We start from the raw sequence: 14,716 nt of genomic DNA, 5'->3' as shown, positions 1-14,716 counted from the left end.
AATAACATGGTATTTTAGCTAGATAAGAGAGTTTAGTGTATATATCTTGAATGAATGTAGAATTTTTGTTATGAATAAAATAATGTAGATATTGGCAGTGTTGTTGGTTATCTTCTCTCTTCATTAAAAGGCATATGCTAAAGATGGTGATTGTGTTGACACCTTTTACTAACAACAGTGGCAGCCTGGGAAAAACAGAACATGGAAAAGTGTAATGCATTCAAATGCATTGAATGTCATCATAAACACACTTAGACGGATTCCTTTGTTGTTTGCTTTATTCGCCACTTTACACCTAAACTCTAAATTATCAAACACCATTTCTTTCTTCAAAATTAAATAATTGAACAAGTTCACACGTCATTAATCCTAGTATGACTGAACTATTTTTTTAAAAATAAGTTTATATATATAAATTTACTAAATATAATTATTTGAGTTTTCAAACAAAAATTAATCGATTAAAAAAAATGCATATTTTGCATTAATAATGTGTTACGAAGATTCGATAATATAGAATATTGATAGTCATAATTTAAGGCTAGATATTATTAGTGTAAATTTAACTTTGTTAGTAGCTAGGACAGTAGGGAATGTTTTTGTTTTGTAAACTAGGTTTGTTTAAGGAGTATAATATGTTTATTTAACTACTTTAACTATTTACAAATAAAGGAAATAGTTATTTTAATGAACAGCTTTTTTATTCCTCAACATTTTAATAAACATTTATTATAATAAAAATAATGTCGAAATTCATTAAAGTGGCATATCCTATCCATTAAAACAAAGTTCGATAAAAAAAAAATACACAATATAATTGGAAACAATCTTTTTACATTGCTTATTATATGTCTGCAACACAAGTAGTTGTATAAGTCAATCAAATAATTTAACGTTGTAATAAGTTGGGAAGGCTCAAAATTCAAGATAATTGTATAATTATTTTTTATAACATTATACCTTAACCTTATCTTTGCATAGTAAATTTTCAGAGGAGGATGATTCCTCTTTATATAAATTGTAGGATAGTATAAGATAAAAATATATTGTTTATGTACAAAGTATTGTAAATAAATTAAAATGTTATGAATATATTAAAATAGTTATTTAAAATTAGACAATTCGATGTTTATCAAAATTCGGGATACTTTTTCTATGTCATTTTAGTTCAATGAATTTATGTTAACTCAACTGACATCAATACGATATTAATTTATTCTTGTTTTTAACTTATATCGATAGAGGTTTTTTAAAGTTAATTAGAATTATTATTTGATCGTCTGATCAAGACTAATTAATTGTTGATGTTATATGAACAAGGTTATTTGCTTATTGATATTATATCAATATTATTTCTTAATTTATGTTGTTAAAAAGAATCATCAATATTAATAATGTTACTCAACTAATATGATTCACAACATTTTTATTTAAAATCATCATATATTATTTTTTTAGTAAATGGAGGACTTTTTCGACCAACATCAACTAAAACATATTATTTTTTTAACTAACATTAATCAAGATTTTATTATACAACATTAGTAAGATAATTTTTTTATTAATATAAATAAGAAGAACTTTTTTTTTAAGTTAATCTTAATATGAATTATTCTCAAGTTGAGATTACTTATTTACCAGTGTAAATTATAACTATTTTTTAATAATGTATGTTAAGATTTTTTTTACTAATATCAATGAAATTGTTTTTTGATGGGTGTTTTAAGAAGATCTTTTCAATTAAAAATTTTAATGCTTAATTTTTATTTATATCTCTGTGGTTGAAGAAGTGTTTTTCATATTTGTTGACAAAACAATAAAATTAAAGTTCAATAATTTAAATCGTGTTATCTAAATAAAATAGATTTAAATTTAATATATTTGAACTTTCTTGAAAATTGTAAATTCTTCCATGTGAACGTGATATTTTTACCATTATCATTTCTAATAAGCTAAATTGTTTTTATTTGTGTAAATTCAATTCAACTCTAGGAGACAAAACCAACTGTGGATAGACAATACAACAATATACTACAATTCCAGAGTGTTGAGTGAATGTTTTGGAGGCAAGAAAAGGAAGTTAGTGTTTGCAAAATTGTTGGGAAGGGTTGATGCTGGTGCAACTTTGGGAGGGAGACACTTCAACACACTCTGCTTGTGTTGATGCAAAACCCAAACACTCCCTCTCTTTCCGACAAATGGGCCATCCTTCTCCAATCCGCAATCAAATCCCGAGACCCATTCCTGGGAAGATGCATTCACGCTCCAATCATCAAACACGGCCTTTGCCTTGGCGTCTTCTTGATGAACAACCTCCTCAATTTCTACTCCAAAACCGGGTTCTTCTCCGATGCCCACCGCTTGTTCCATGAAATGCCCCTTAAGACCACCTTCTCATGGAACACCATTCTCTCCATGCACGTTAAGGGTGGTCACTTGGACTCTGCACGACAACTGTTTGACGAAATTCCCAACCCAGATTCCGTGTCTTGGACCACCATGATTGTGGGGTATAACCACTTGGGTCTTTTCAATACCGCTATTAACACGTTTCTCCGCATGGTTTCCTCTGGAATTTCTCCTACCCAATTCACATTTACCAATGTTCTGGCCTCATGTTCTGCAAAGAAAGCCCTGAATGTTGGAAATAAGGTTCATTCCTTTGTTGTTAAACAGGGGCTATCTGGGGTTGTTCCTGTGGCAAATTCACTGCTTAACATGTATGCAAAGTGTGGTGATTCTGTTATGGCAAAGGTTGTTTTTGAGAGGATGAGGCTGAAGGACAAATCAACTTGGAATACTATGATTTCAATGCACATGCAGTTCGGTCGACTTGACCTTGCACTTTCACTCTTTGATCAAATGAGTGATCCGGATATTGTCTCTTGGAATTCCATCATCACAGGGTACTGTCATCAGGGACATGATATCAAAGCCCTGGAAACCTTTTCTTCTATGCTTAAGAGTTCATCTCTGAATCCGGATAAGTTCACTTTGGCAAGTGTGCTGTCAGCTTGTGCAAATCTCGAAAGCTTGAAACTTGGGAAACAAATTCATGCACATATTGTAAGAGTTGATATTGACACTGCCGGGCCAGTGGGGAATGCTCTGGTTTCAATGTATGCAAAGTCGGGTGCTGTTGAAATTGCTCGAAGGATTGTACAGCTAACTGGAACTTCGAGTCTTAATGTTATAGCATTCACATCACTGTTGGATGGCTATGTCAAAATTGGGGATATAAACCCTGCAAGAGAGATATTTGATTCACTGAAGTGTCCTGATGTAGTTGCATGGACTGCCATGATTGTTGGTTATGCACAGAATGGCTTAATTAGCAACGCTTTGGCTCTCTTTAGGTCGATGATAAGAGAAGGTCCAAAGCCAAACAGTTATACTTTGGCAGCACTATTAAGTGTCTTCTCAAGCTTGGCTTCTCTGGATCACGGTAAGCAGCTTCATGCAGTTGCTATGAGATTGGAAGAAGCATCATCAATTTCTGTGGGTAATGCTTTAATTACCATGTACTCAAGATCTGGTAGCATCAAAGATGCTAGGAAAGTATTCAATCAGATCTGCTCCTACAGGGATACATTGACTTGGACTTCCATGATTTTGGCTCTAGCTCAACATGGACTTGGAAATGTGGCCATAGAACTGTTTGAAAAGATGTTGAAAATTAACTTAAAGCCCGATCACATTACTTATGTTAGTGTGTTGTCTGCTTGCACACATGTGGGATTGGTAGAACAGGGTAAACGTTACTTTAATTTGATGACAAATGTTCATAACATTGAACCCACCTCTAGCCACTACGCATGCATGATTGACCTTCTTGGGCGTGCTGGATTGCTTGAAGAAGCATATAATTTTATTACAAATATGCCCATCGAACCAGATGTGGTGGCCTGGGGTTCACTTTTGTCTTCTTGTAGGGTTTATAAAAATGTTGATTTGGCTAAAGTAGCAGCTGAAAAGTTGCTTTTTATTGATCCCAACAATAGTGGGGCTTACTCGGCACTTGCTAATACACTTTCAGCCTGCGGTAAATGGGAGGATGCTGCTAAGGTTAGGAAGTCAATGAAGGACAGAGCAGTAAAGAAAGAACAAGGATTCAGTTGGGTGCAAATCCAGAACAAAGTCCATACTTTTGGAGTTGACGATGCACTTCACCCCCAAAGAGATGCAATCTACCGTATGATTTCAAAAATATGGAATGAGATCAAGAAAATGGGCTTTATTCCTGACACCAATTCTGTGTTGCATGACCTGGAACAAGAAGTGAAAGAACAAATCCTTAGACATCACAGTGAAAAACTTGCTATTGCATTTGCATTAATAAATACTCCAGAGTATTCTACACTGAGGATTATGAAGAACCTTAGAGTTTGTAATGACTGCCACACTGCCATAAAATACATCTCTAAGCTTGTGAAAAGAGAAATTATAGTTAGAGATGCAACCCGATTTCATCATTTCAAGGATGGTTCTTGCTCTTGTCAGGATTACTGGTAGAAGAAAGAAACAGTTACATTTGGTGTAGACTACAATTTGACCAGCGGTTTACTAGCACATTCAACTGAAAGCATAAATTTCTCATTACTTTCTATCCATATTGGTGTGGCTCTGGCCACGAGCCAAAATACATACGTTCTGCGTTTTCTATAGTTTTGACGACAAAAGAATATTTATGATTGTGACACAATCAAGATTGCAGAAGCCTCATTACCAAAGTGGACATTTTCAGCAACTTGGGATTTGAATCAACCACTTCGTTAATTCAGTGACACTCATGCTTGTCTTTAAAGGTTTAACTTCTAGGTGTACGTAAAATTGATAACTCATTGATTGATACCGCTTTAGTCAGGAAGTGATAACATTATTCTGCTTCAGTTTAGTTTCAATTTAATTTTTAACTTTCTAGTGATATTCATTGATATCTTATGCCTGAAACTGTGGTAGATTTACATGATTTTATTGTAAACCTTATTACTGTAGTTTGTTTTACTATAAATAAACTGTGCCCTTGTGTAGTAATTTTAGTACAATTTACGTTATTTAGTATGTTCTGTAGTTTAATAACAAATGAAGCAATTTGCTTAACATTAGAGCATAACATTGGGGCCATATCTCGTATTGATAACAATAATACTCAAAGCTTTGCGTTTCTGTTTCTGTGGTGTTTGAATAGTGTACTTATGATATATTGTCTTGTTTGGTTTAAAGGTGGATGAACTTATAAAGTTATAGTGTTTCCTGTTTTCTGCCTAAGAATGGAGCCTTAATTCCATACTTTCTAAGCTTTTCAAACTAATTACGCTTTGAACTCAACGAAGATAGCCATTTTCTTGAATCTGAAGTCTGAACAACTTCACGAATAAGCCAGAGACAGAATAGAGAGAATTGGAACAAAATTTGAGAAATGTAACTTCCCATTGAAAAATTTTGAGCAGACAAAGATACAAGGAAACCTATAAAAATATGCTATTGTGTTTTCTGTGTTAGAAAAAAGCTAATTAGAGATTGTATTTTCCTCATGCAAACTACTACTTCCACGTTTCCTTTGGAAAAACTCAGCTATGCTTTATCTGCCTAATTTAGTGAAATAAAGTTTAGCCCATTATATAAACATTTTACGATTGAATATAGAAAACGGTTTCATTTGATATCTTAAATTAGACAAAAAATATATATCAGATAGAATAAAATTTTTAAATATAATACTTTTACGAATTTTGGTTCTCCTAAATTTTTGTTGTACATTTTAGTCTTGATGTTCGTTGAATTAAACAATCTTGGTCTTGAATAATTCTACCATCCATTCGTTACTTCCACTGTCTAAAAAGAAAAAATTGTCTGCATTATCTACGTGCGCGTACAGGAATATTTAATTTTTTTAATAATTATTTACTACTTCTATTATATTTGTTCACAATTTCATATTTATAAATGTTAGAATGTTGTTTAATTATATTTGAATAGTTTGAATGTTTAATTAATTTGATTTTCAAGTTATATATATGTTGATACTTTAATATTTAACTATAATCTTTATAGTAAATTACTCAAGTAACCGTCTTATAAACATTTTTTTCTAAATTAGCATGAAAAAAAATGTATAGTTTTTTTTATTTATATTTTGTTGAATAGTATAACAGAAAATTTGTAATATTAGCCATGTTTTCTTAGATTATATGGATACTTTTTTGGAAATAATTCTTCATATATTAGTGGTGAGTATGATCAAAACATTGGTTCTTGATTTTAGTTTGATTGTCATCTCATGGGTTACTTAAAAATTTATTTAAATATTTGAATACTAAAAAAAAAAAATTAGGTGGTTTGGTAAGTCAACCCACTTAACCCACCAATCCGTGATGGATTAAACCGGGTTACAAAATTTTTGGCTCACCATAAAGTGAGTCGGGTTGGATTCACTCATTTTCAATCCGGCTCGTGGTGAACCAACCCGTGTGAATCGGATTGGCTTATTTTGACATGTCTAGGTCTGTGTAGTATTTATATTTAACAAAGAATTGAGTGTTGATGTGATTTTAAAATTCCGAGAAGATGTCAATATAATTGATAGGATTTAAGCGGGTTAAGGGGAAATAAAGAAGAGATCTAAGCGTTTGATTAGCACGAAAAGATGCAGAAAAGCATTTTGGTTTGATAACCACCCCATGAGGTTGCACATAGAAACTATGGGGCTCTAGAAAGAAAAGGCTTACAATAAGCCTATTATATAATCTTGCAATTTATTTGGGCCTGACACTCTTTTTGCCCAAATCCACCTAAGTTTTTCTGTGGACTGAAACCACCCTCGGAGAAGATCGGCGCGGTGCTGCCGTTCTTGGTACACTCTCAATGGAACTATCTGCTCCTCCCTCTTTTCCAGCATCTCCTTCTTCCCCACTTCTAAAATCAAGGGTTAGGGTTTTCAACGCAATACCCAACCCCACGCCCTCACCTTTCAAAGCTTCAATCTTTTCACTCAATCCACGCAAATTCACTCCGATGGATCTTCCCAGAAACGTCTCCTCCGCTGCCGTGGTGGGAGACAATGATTCAGCTACGACGACGTTGCCTATTGACTCAGGTCAATGCAACCCTCTATTCCTAATCTTCACTTTTTGAGATTTTGGTTTCTCCAACACCTTTTTCGACCACTTTTAGGTGCTAGAATTGGAGAGGTTAAAAGGGTCACTAAGGAGACCAATGTATCAGTCAAGATAAACTTGGATGGTTCCGGGGTTGCTGATAGTAGTAGCGGAATTCCCTTCCTCGATCATATGCTCGACGTCAGTAATTTCAACTCAATTTTAGTGCATTCTTGTTGAGGATGCTTTATGTTTTTGTTTGTTATTACCCCCCTTCGTTTACTTTTTAATTCCCGTCATTGTTATCTGCCTCAAAATGTTAATTGAGATTTCGATCATTGTTCATATTCTTGTAATTCTTGTATGATGCGGAAAATAATCATGGGAGCCAAAATATATTAAATAATTAATTAAAGAATTGTACAGTGAATTATTCTTTATACACTTGACATTTACTTAGTAAAACACATCTAAAATGAAAATGCATATTATGTCATCGAAGTTCGTGCTATAACAATTTAACGAGCACGGTAATGTGGAATGAAATAGATGAAAGGCTAGTTGGATAAGAGTTGAATTTTGTGATGAGTATTTTTTTTGTCTGCTTTATATCTTCGAAACTAAACACTAAATGCTACTGAGGATGTAAAACACTCAATGCAGATAATAATTTTGGAAACTATACTTGGCTGTGTTTTTTCAGCAACTTGCATCCCATGGGCTGTTTGATGTACACGTAAAGGCTACAGGTGACATACATATTGATGATCATCACACAAATGAAGACGTCGCACTTGCTATTGGAACAGTATGCAAACCTTTCTATGAACAAATGAGCTGATTCTTTATTTCCTTTTTTGGTTTTCTATATTATATTTGTTCCTTCAAACTAAAGCATGCTTGGTCTTGCACCGAAGATTGGTGCGAAAGTTGTATCTTTATATACTTTTTACCTTTTCCTTTCTTATGCACGCTGACATCTAAGTAATTGTTGATCATTTTAACAATTATAGTGCCAGTTCTAATCTTATTGCAACAGGGATTTGTAATTACACTAGTCTTTTTTTTAATAATTTTGCATTTATCTATCATGTCAAAACTAAGAGGTTTCTGTTACTACATCTTCAGGCTTTGCTGCAGGCTCTTGGTGATAGGAAGGGTATTAACCGGTTTGGTAACTTCTCTGCTCCACTTGATGAGGCATTAATACACGTTTCGCTGGTAACTTGCATACAATTTGTAGAAATACTAATTTGTCGGTAAATGTTAACTTAGGTGTTGTGGGAAAGTGTGATTTGCCATTGCTTATAAACACGGTAAATGGATAACCACACTTCAAAATGTGTTAGGACTTCTTCTATGTTTGTTATGTGCATAAATAAATTCAAATTACTCTTAGAGTTTAGTTGCTTCGGACAAAGAGACACTGCATACATGAGCTTGTTTTGAGACTCGATCATGATCAGCTCTAGTAGTACTTACACAATGCTTCTGAATTGAAATTAGGAAGTTCTTCTTTCCAATTTGATCAATTTGTTATTTGCATAACTACCTTAGAGCATCATATCAGTTGTTAGTTAGAACGGTTGAAAACGTTTAACTTAAATGGGAGTAGTAGTAGAAGGAATTAACATCTAACTTTGTTTTCTCTGTTATTCTTCCATCATGGATTCCTTGCACTCTTTTCCAGGATTTGTCTGGCCGGCCATATCTAGGTTATAATTTGGACATACCCACTCAGAGGGTTGGGACATACGATACTCAGGTACTATAACCATCTTTTGTGCTTCTTGTTCCTTTTATCTTTACCTTTAGTATTATTATATACTAATGAATTCTACTGGATATCATCGTTTTTAGTTGGTGGAACACTTCTTCCAATCATTGGTGAACACGTCTGGTATGACACTTCACATTCGGCAGGTATCAATACATAGAACTTAGGTCATCATCAGTTATAGTCATTCAATTTGTAGATATATTTGAGCATATCATTACGATTTAAACATGCTGGATATTGTAGATGTTTGACCTGGGATCTTTGATATGTCTCATAGCCACGTAGGCTGGAAAAATGAGATATTGTTTCTATATTTTTCATGCATTAACAGATTGACTACATAATCCAACTTGGAGCCTATGCTTCTTTTTTCTAGTTGATACTTTTTATCCCAATTTTGAAAACCTTGTAACAGAACTTATATGCATTCCTCTGAGCACAGCTTGCTGGAAAAAATTCCCATCATATTATTGAGGCGACCTTTAAAGCTTTTGCTAGGGCTCTTCGACAAGCAACCGAGTATGATCCACGTCGCCTTGGAACTGTACCAAGGTATGGTGCCTTTTTATTTTGTGCCAAGATGAAGAGAATTAGATTTCATTCGATGTACTATTTGCTTCTAGTATTACTTGAAAACCATCTATATTTCTCCTCTCTCTTTTTTTTTCTTTTTCTTTTTTTATAACAAAGATGATATCTTTGCTGTAGAGGATGAAACCAGCTTTATGCTTTGTCTTCAAATGATAATAGTTTTTGTTTGTTTTCGTTCTTTGGATTTACATGATTTCCATGAATGCAGTTGTGTTGTCGTGTAAAAAACTAATACTTCCATTGATTTTCTATGCACAGCTCGAAGGGGGTTCTGTCTCGTAGCTGATATCTGCTGTTGGACCTTCATATATTTTTGGTATATCATAATCGTTGTGTGATGATAGATGCTTGTTGTAAGTATTTTTATTGTAGAAATAAAATTATTTTGGTGGTTTTCTTTGGTGTATATTTTAAAATAAATAATGGGGGAAAAGCTTTAGTGCTCCGGAAACTTGTTTATACTCTCCTCTTCCAGAGTAGTTAAATTAGTTTAACTTTTATCTTAAAACAATTATTGTTAGTAAAATAAAGCACTTTAGTGAAAGTATTTATTTTATTAGTTTTTAACTGTTTAAATAATGTTTTTTCTAACATGTGAAGCTATAAAACCTTTTAGTTTATTTTTCTATCATCACTTGTTTTATTAAAATTTCTTTCATCCTTACGTTGAGCAGCTCCATGTTTTTTCACTTTTCCCTCACGAATTTTTTATATTGTATCAAACTATAATCTGAACAACTATTTTTATTTAATATTAATATATAAAGTGAGGATAAAGTTTAAAATAGTATGTTAATTTTTAGATTATTAGCTATTTAAAGAATTAAATTTTTTAATAAATTATCAGTTAATTTTATTAAACGTTTTAAATTCAAATAGCTTAACTGCTTTTAGATTCGATAAACTTTGACCAATATAGCATCGTTTCCCCTCAATTTTAAAAAAGGGAAATAATAAGTTAAAGACACAAGACATTTACACGAAAAATGTACAAGAAATTACTGCTGAAAAATAATGTACGCTGCGCCAGAGGCAAGTGGTTGACCACGACCAATGTTATATTATTGTGGTGATGAGATGAAAATCAATTACAAGAAGCTTAAATAAACGAGGAGTTTATTTTGCTAGTGGTATCAAATAACTTATCTAGTTTTTAAAATAACTATTATATATATATATATATTTATTATGCTATGGCAATTTAATTTATCTTAATGCAAATCTTATTTTCTGGTAAAAATATGGAAATAAAACAAGATAATAGATATCTTGCGCTTTTAATATAACAGAAGAATATGGAAATAAAACAAGATAAATAGACTCAATTTTCCCAGTCTTCTCTAATTTTGGACACAGGAGAGAGGACGGAGAGGGGAGGATAATCATCAACCAAAACAAGCAATCAGAATTCGGATGAAAAAATAAAAAAAGAAGTTGGATCAATTTTTTGGAACTAAATTAATTTGATTGAAGAATAATTTTGCTTAATGACATGCTATGTAGCACCAGCGAGTTAAAAATAGTGCTATTTCTATAACATTTTTTCTACAAAAAATCTTCAGCTGTATTTAGGTAATCTAATATTTCAGACTTAACTTCTTGTGATAGTGGAGCTGATGGCCCTGCCTTCGAGTAAAAGTTTGCCAAAGATCTTATTACTTTCTCCAAAATAACATATGATTCCTGCGAGACATCCAAAACATGATCATAAAAGGGTAATCTGCAACAAAATTTCCACATATTAGTAGTAAAGGCATTGAATTTTCGTTGCATAAAGAGTTTCAAGTAGAAATCCATACTTCTTGCACAAGAGTCTGATTTCCCCTCCAACTGCCCAAATATTTCCGAATTGACTCCTTTGCGGAATCTGCAGTCCTTCTAAATTTGGCAACGTCATCACTGGTTTCATTTAAAGATTCACGCAGTGTTTTCACTACTTCTCTTGCTGACTTTAAGTAAGCCTTAGGCAACACCTTTCCATACTTTGTTTTCTCATTAGGATCAAATAATGATTTGATAGCCCCAATAACCCCTTTATCTTCTTCCTCTTTCTCACCAGAACTCTCTTCAGCCCATACCATTGATGGTGACAAACCACAAGCCAAGGTAGCCAATGAAGGGCCAACACCGACTAAAAGATGCCTGCGACTTGATGAAGCTTCCAGATGAGGCAATGCAATATTAGACCTGGATTGCACTTTATCTGTTATGTTGCAGAAGTTGTCAATAAATGAAGGACCTACTGTACTCAGGGTATCATGTTGTTCTTCACAAACTATGTATAATGTTCTTATTGATTCTACTTTCTTTTTCCTTCTTCAAATGAAAATAAGCTATTCTTTCAATATAATCAATCAGAAAATAGCAATCCAAAAGAACTATGTCCTTTAGTATGACAAATAGTGAAATGGGAACATAAAGGAACAAGATTAAGAATAATACAGAAACAGCAAACATAAAAAATAATAAGCTATGATTGGAAACATGTCCACCCGAAACAGATCTCGTCAAAATGGTTATAAAATGCATAAACTACAACTAGTAGCTTTCATCCAAACGTTAAAAACCGCATAAGGTGTCACAAACATGCCCTAAAAAAGGCTTTTTGAAATTTTAGGCATACCTTCATTAGCAAATCTTTTGATCCCTTCAACCGTCTTGGAATTTGTGATGGAACACATATTTGCTGCAAGGATAATTGCCATCCTCCTTTTACAAATTTCCACAATACAGAGCTACATCCACTAAATACACAAAGTACCAATAATTTCACCATCATTCCACCCAGTTAATCATAAATTTTGTCTAGCATGAATGTTCTTCAATCGAACTGACACTCGTACTTCTACACACGATCACACAAACACATACCAATACATAACTAAATGCCCGTCTCCCGCCAGTTCCGGCTGCTTCTGCCTCCCCGACCACCCACCCGGCGCCGCCAAGGGCAAAAATTTGGATTACAAATAAAATAAAATAAAAGCTGCAGTGTGCTGTATAAATTCAAGAAACATACACTACCAACTAACAAGCAAAATCCAAGTACAACAATGAACGGTTCAAAATCTGGATATCATAAATCAGAATAAAGTTTCAAAAGTTTAAAGCAGAGCAAAATTTTTAAAGAAATAATTGAACACAACACAGAACATAATAGCGTTTGGAATAACGAAATGAAAATGTTATGCTTCTCTTACCTGTGCTTTGCAGCAACCACAATCTCTCCGGAATCCTGCGAAACAATTTCCTTTGCAGACTTATCGAAAGGGATCATGCTAAAACCCCCCATTACACAATTACATATATTCATACTGATTTTACCTGGTTCTTTATTTTTTTTATTCATCCGAAAGCTTATTTAACAATGAATAAGAAAAGGTTTCTTCCATTCTTTTTTATTTAATATTTAGTAATAAAAATATATTTTTATTCTTTGAAGATCTTTCATTAGACCCTTTTTAACAAAAATATATTTTTATTCTCTTAAGACCTTACATATATGATTTTCTTTAGTTTTTAGGACCTTTCATTAAACGTTTTTAACAAATTTTTTGTTTTTATCTTTTTCCTTGTGTCATGTCTTCAACGTGATATATTTATTGTGATAACATTCAATGTATATACGTTTCAATATAATAGCTCAATGAGTTTGAATTAATGCAAAAGTTTCATACAAATTTGAGGATTAAGCTTGAATGATGGATTTAGAAAAAAAAAATGTGGAAATGAGTAGATTTGAAAAACATAATAAGTGAAAATCAAATTGTTTAGATTAAGAGAAATATATAAATAATTTAATAGATATGATAGAAAAAAAATATTTTTAATAGATAAAAATTATGATTTATAATAAAATTACACTGAAATAAAGTATTGAAAGTTAAATATGTAATTTTTTTTAATATTTTTATTTTAATTAATTCTTTATTTTATTATGAAATTTATATTAATATGTTTTGTTAGTGTTTTTTCTTGTGAATTAGTTTCATACGATAGTGGAAAGTGAAGATGAAGATGAAAAGTAATGTTAACGTACCTAGGACACTACTTAGCCAAAGATTAAGACTCTCTATAACCTTAAGGTGCCCAACACAATGGAGACTATATATATTTTCATATTAGAAATTTCAAATGAAATTGCATAGACTTAAGTTTGAATTACTTTCATTATGGTATTGTTTGTCAAGTTATTATTACTGTTTTTCATGTCAAATTGACCACTTATCAAGAAAGAGGAAACTATATAGTAAGATCTGTTTGCTCTTTAACTTCATTACCATACATATATTTATACATTTAATTTGGATATTCTAAATTTTTTGTTATGGTTAATTGAATTGTATATTTTTAGGACTTGCAATCAGGTTTTGCTATCCATGTTGGCAAACATTGATTCACAAATGTAATGTGAACAATGTCAAATGTAAAGTATTGGTAAAGAACTCACCCGAAAAGTCTACCAAGATTGGTCATAGATGAAAAGAAGTTTTGGAGATCATGTTATATTCCAAACTGAGAGAGAAAAAAAGTAGACATTAACTTTGAAGTTTTTGTTTGAGTAAGCATACTTTTCTTTTAATTTTAAGGTTTAAATACCTTTTTGGTCCTCATTTTTGTAGTGTTTGTTGCGGATGATCTTCATTTTGACAGAATGTTTAAAATGGTCATCATTTTTACAGAATGTTTTAAATGGTCCTCATTTTCGCAATTCGTGTTTTATTTGGTCATTTTCTGTAACGCGGTTTAAATCATTAATGGAGCATTGTACATGTGGCATGATTTGTATTAGGGTGTGTTACGTGTACTGTACATGTGTGTTAATTAGATATTTGGGGATAAATAAGTGAGTTAGGGTTTTGGTAAGAAATGTTTGGGTAGTTGGTGAGTTTTGACAATCTTGTTCCTCCATTCTCAATTGGTGTTGCTGCAATCTTCTTCTTCCTGCAATCCCATTATATAGGTATGTTACGGTCCCAATTTTCATGCACTGTTGGTGGTTCAACGATAAAATTTTGGATACAATCTGTTTTTATTTTTGTGTTAATAATAAATTGGTTTTAATTTTTGGTTTATTGATTTACAGAGTGGTGGTTCCAATAATGTGGGCTGCAACTTTTTCAAAAACGGTGGTGTTAATGAGAAGGATGTCATCATCATTACACAAATGAAACAGATTAATGATTTGGATAAGTCATTGAAGGTTGCAGAGAAGAGGCTGCAATTAGTAATAGGGTTCACTTGTGTT

The 14,716-nt window shown here is 32.5% G+C and overlaps 3 protein-coding genes across 10 annotated transcripts; 2 read left to right on the top strand and 1 right to left on the bottom strand.

The window, feature by feature from the left end:
- The first annotated feature begins 1,993 nt into the window (after window positions 1-1,993).
- Window positions 1,994-5,045, top strand: LOC114190192 (pentatricopeptide repeat-containing protein At2g22070-like). The gene has a single exon (XM_028078990.2). It carries the CDS (start codon window positions 2,164-2,166, stop codon window positions 4,510-4,512), a length of 2,349 nt encoding a protein of 782 aa, XP_027934791.1. The 5' UTR covers window positions 1,994-2,163; the 3' UTR covers window positions 4,513-5,045.
- Window positions 5,046-6,775: 1,730 nt separating this feature from the next.
- LOC114190156 (imidazoleglycerol-phosphate dehydratase, chloroplastic-like) lies at window positions 6,776-9,913 on the top strand. Of its 2 annotated transcripts, XM_028078942.2 has the most exons (8): window positions 6,778-7,096; window positions 7,174-7,298; window positions 7,801-7,905; window positions 8,226-8,318; window positions 8,788-8,862; window positions 8,958-9,020; window positions 9,320-9,429; window positions 9,727-9,913. In XM_028078942.2, exons 1-8 carry the CDS (start codon window positions 6,865-6,867, stop codon window positions 9,752-9,754), a joined length of 831 nt encoding a protein of 276 aa, XP_027934743.1. In that variant the 5' UTR covers window positions 6,778-6,864; the 3' UTR covers window positions 9,755-9,913. The 2 variants fall into 2 exon arrangements, with proteins under 2 accessions (XP_027934744.1, XP_027934743.1); XM_028078943.2 differs by lacking the exon at window positions 9,727-9,913 and having other exon boundaries at window positions 6,776-7,096; window positions 9,293-9,429.
- Window positions 9,914-10,876: 963 nt separating this feature from the next.
- Window positions 10,877-12,809, bottom strand: LPA19 (photosystem II 11 kDa protein-like protein). Of its 7 annotated transcripts, none has more exons than XM_028079384.2 (4): window positions 12,669-12,809; window positions 12,092-12,212; window positions 11,268-11,671; window positions 10,877-11,151 (listed from the first exon to the last, which is right to left on the bottom strand). In XM_028079384.2, the coding sequence occupies exons 2-4, from the start codon at window positions 12,171-12,173 to the stop codon at window positions 11,014-11,016; spliced, it is 624 nt and encodes a 207-aa protein (XP_027935185.1). In that variant the 5' UTR covers window positions 12,174-12,212; window positions 12,669-12,809; the 3' UTR covers window positions 10,877-11,013. The 7 variants fall into 7 exon arrangements, with proteins under 7 accessions (XP_027935185.1, XP_027935186.1, XP_027935188.1 ...); XM_028079385.2 differs by having other exon boundaries at window positions 12,340-12,797; XM_028079387.2 differs by having other exon boundaries at window positions 12,092-12,154; window positions 12,669-12,784.
- Window positions 12,810-14,716: the final 1,907 nt, after the last annotated feature.

This window comes from Vigna unguiculata, chromosome 7 (genome assembly GCF_037176805.1).
Source record: "Vigna unguiculata cultivar grain cowpea cultivar isolate G323 ecotype 2 chromosome 7, ASM3717680v1, whole genome shotgun sequence".
Classification (NCBI taxonomy): domain Eukaryota; kingdom Viridiplantae; phylum Streptophyta; class Magnoliopsida; order Fabales; family Fabaceae; genus Vigna; species Vigna unguiculata.
This window is presented reverse-complemented; position numbering and strand designations above follow the sequence as displayed.

Excerpts from the sequence above, each read along its gene's own strand:
- LPA19 (XM_028079384.2), bottom strand. The coding sequence starts at position 12,173 with ATGGCAATTATCCTTGCAGCAAATATGTGTTCCATCACAAATTCCAAG. Across the intron at positions 11,672-12,091 it reads CAAAAGATTTGCTAATGAAG|ATAAAGTGCAATCCAGGTCT; the intron begins GTATGCCTAAAA and ends GCAACATAACAG. Across the intron at positions 11,152-11,267 it reads ATCAGACTCTTGTGCAAGAA|GAATCATATGTTATTTTGGA; the intron begins GTATGGATTTCT and ends GATGTCTCGCAG.
- LOC114190156 (XM_028078942.2), top strand. The coding sequence starts at position 6,865 with ATGGAACTATCTGCTCCTCCCTCTTTTCCAGCATCTCCTTCTTCCCCA. Across the intron at positions 8,863-8,957 it reads TTGGGACATACGATACTCAG|TTGGTGGAACACTTCTTCCA; the intron begins GTACTATAACCA and ends CATCGTTTTTAG. Across the intron at positions 9,430-9,726 it reads CGCCTTGGAACTGTACCAAG|CTCGAAGGGGGTTCTGTCTC; the intron begins GTATGGTGCCTT and ends TTCTATGCACAG.
- LOC114190192 (XM_028078990.2), top strand. The coding sequence starts at position 2,164 with ATGCAAAACCCAAACACTCCCTCTCTTTCCGACAAATGGGCCATCCTT.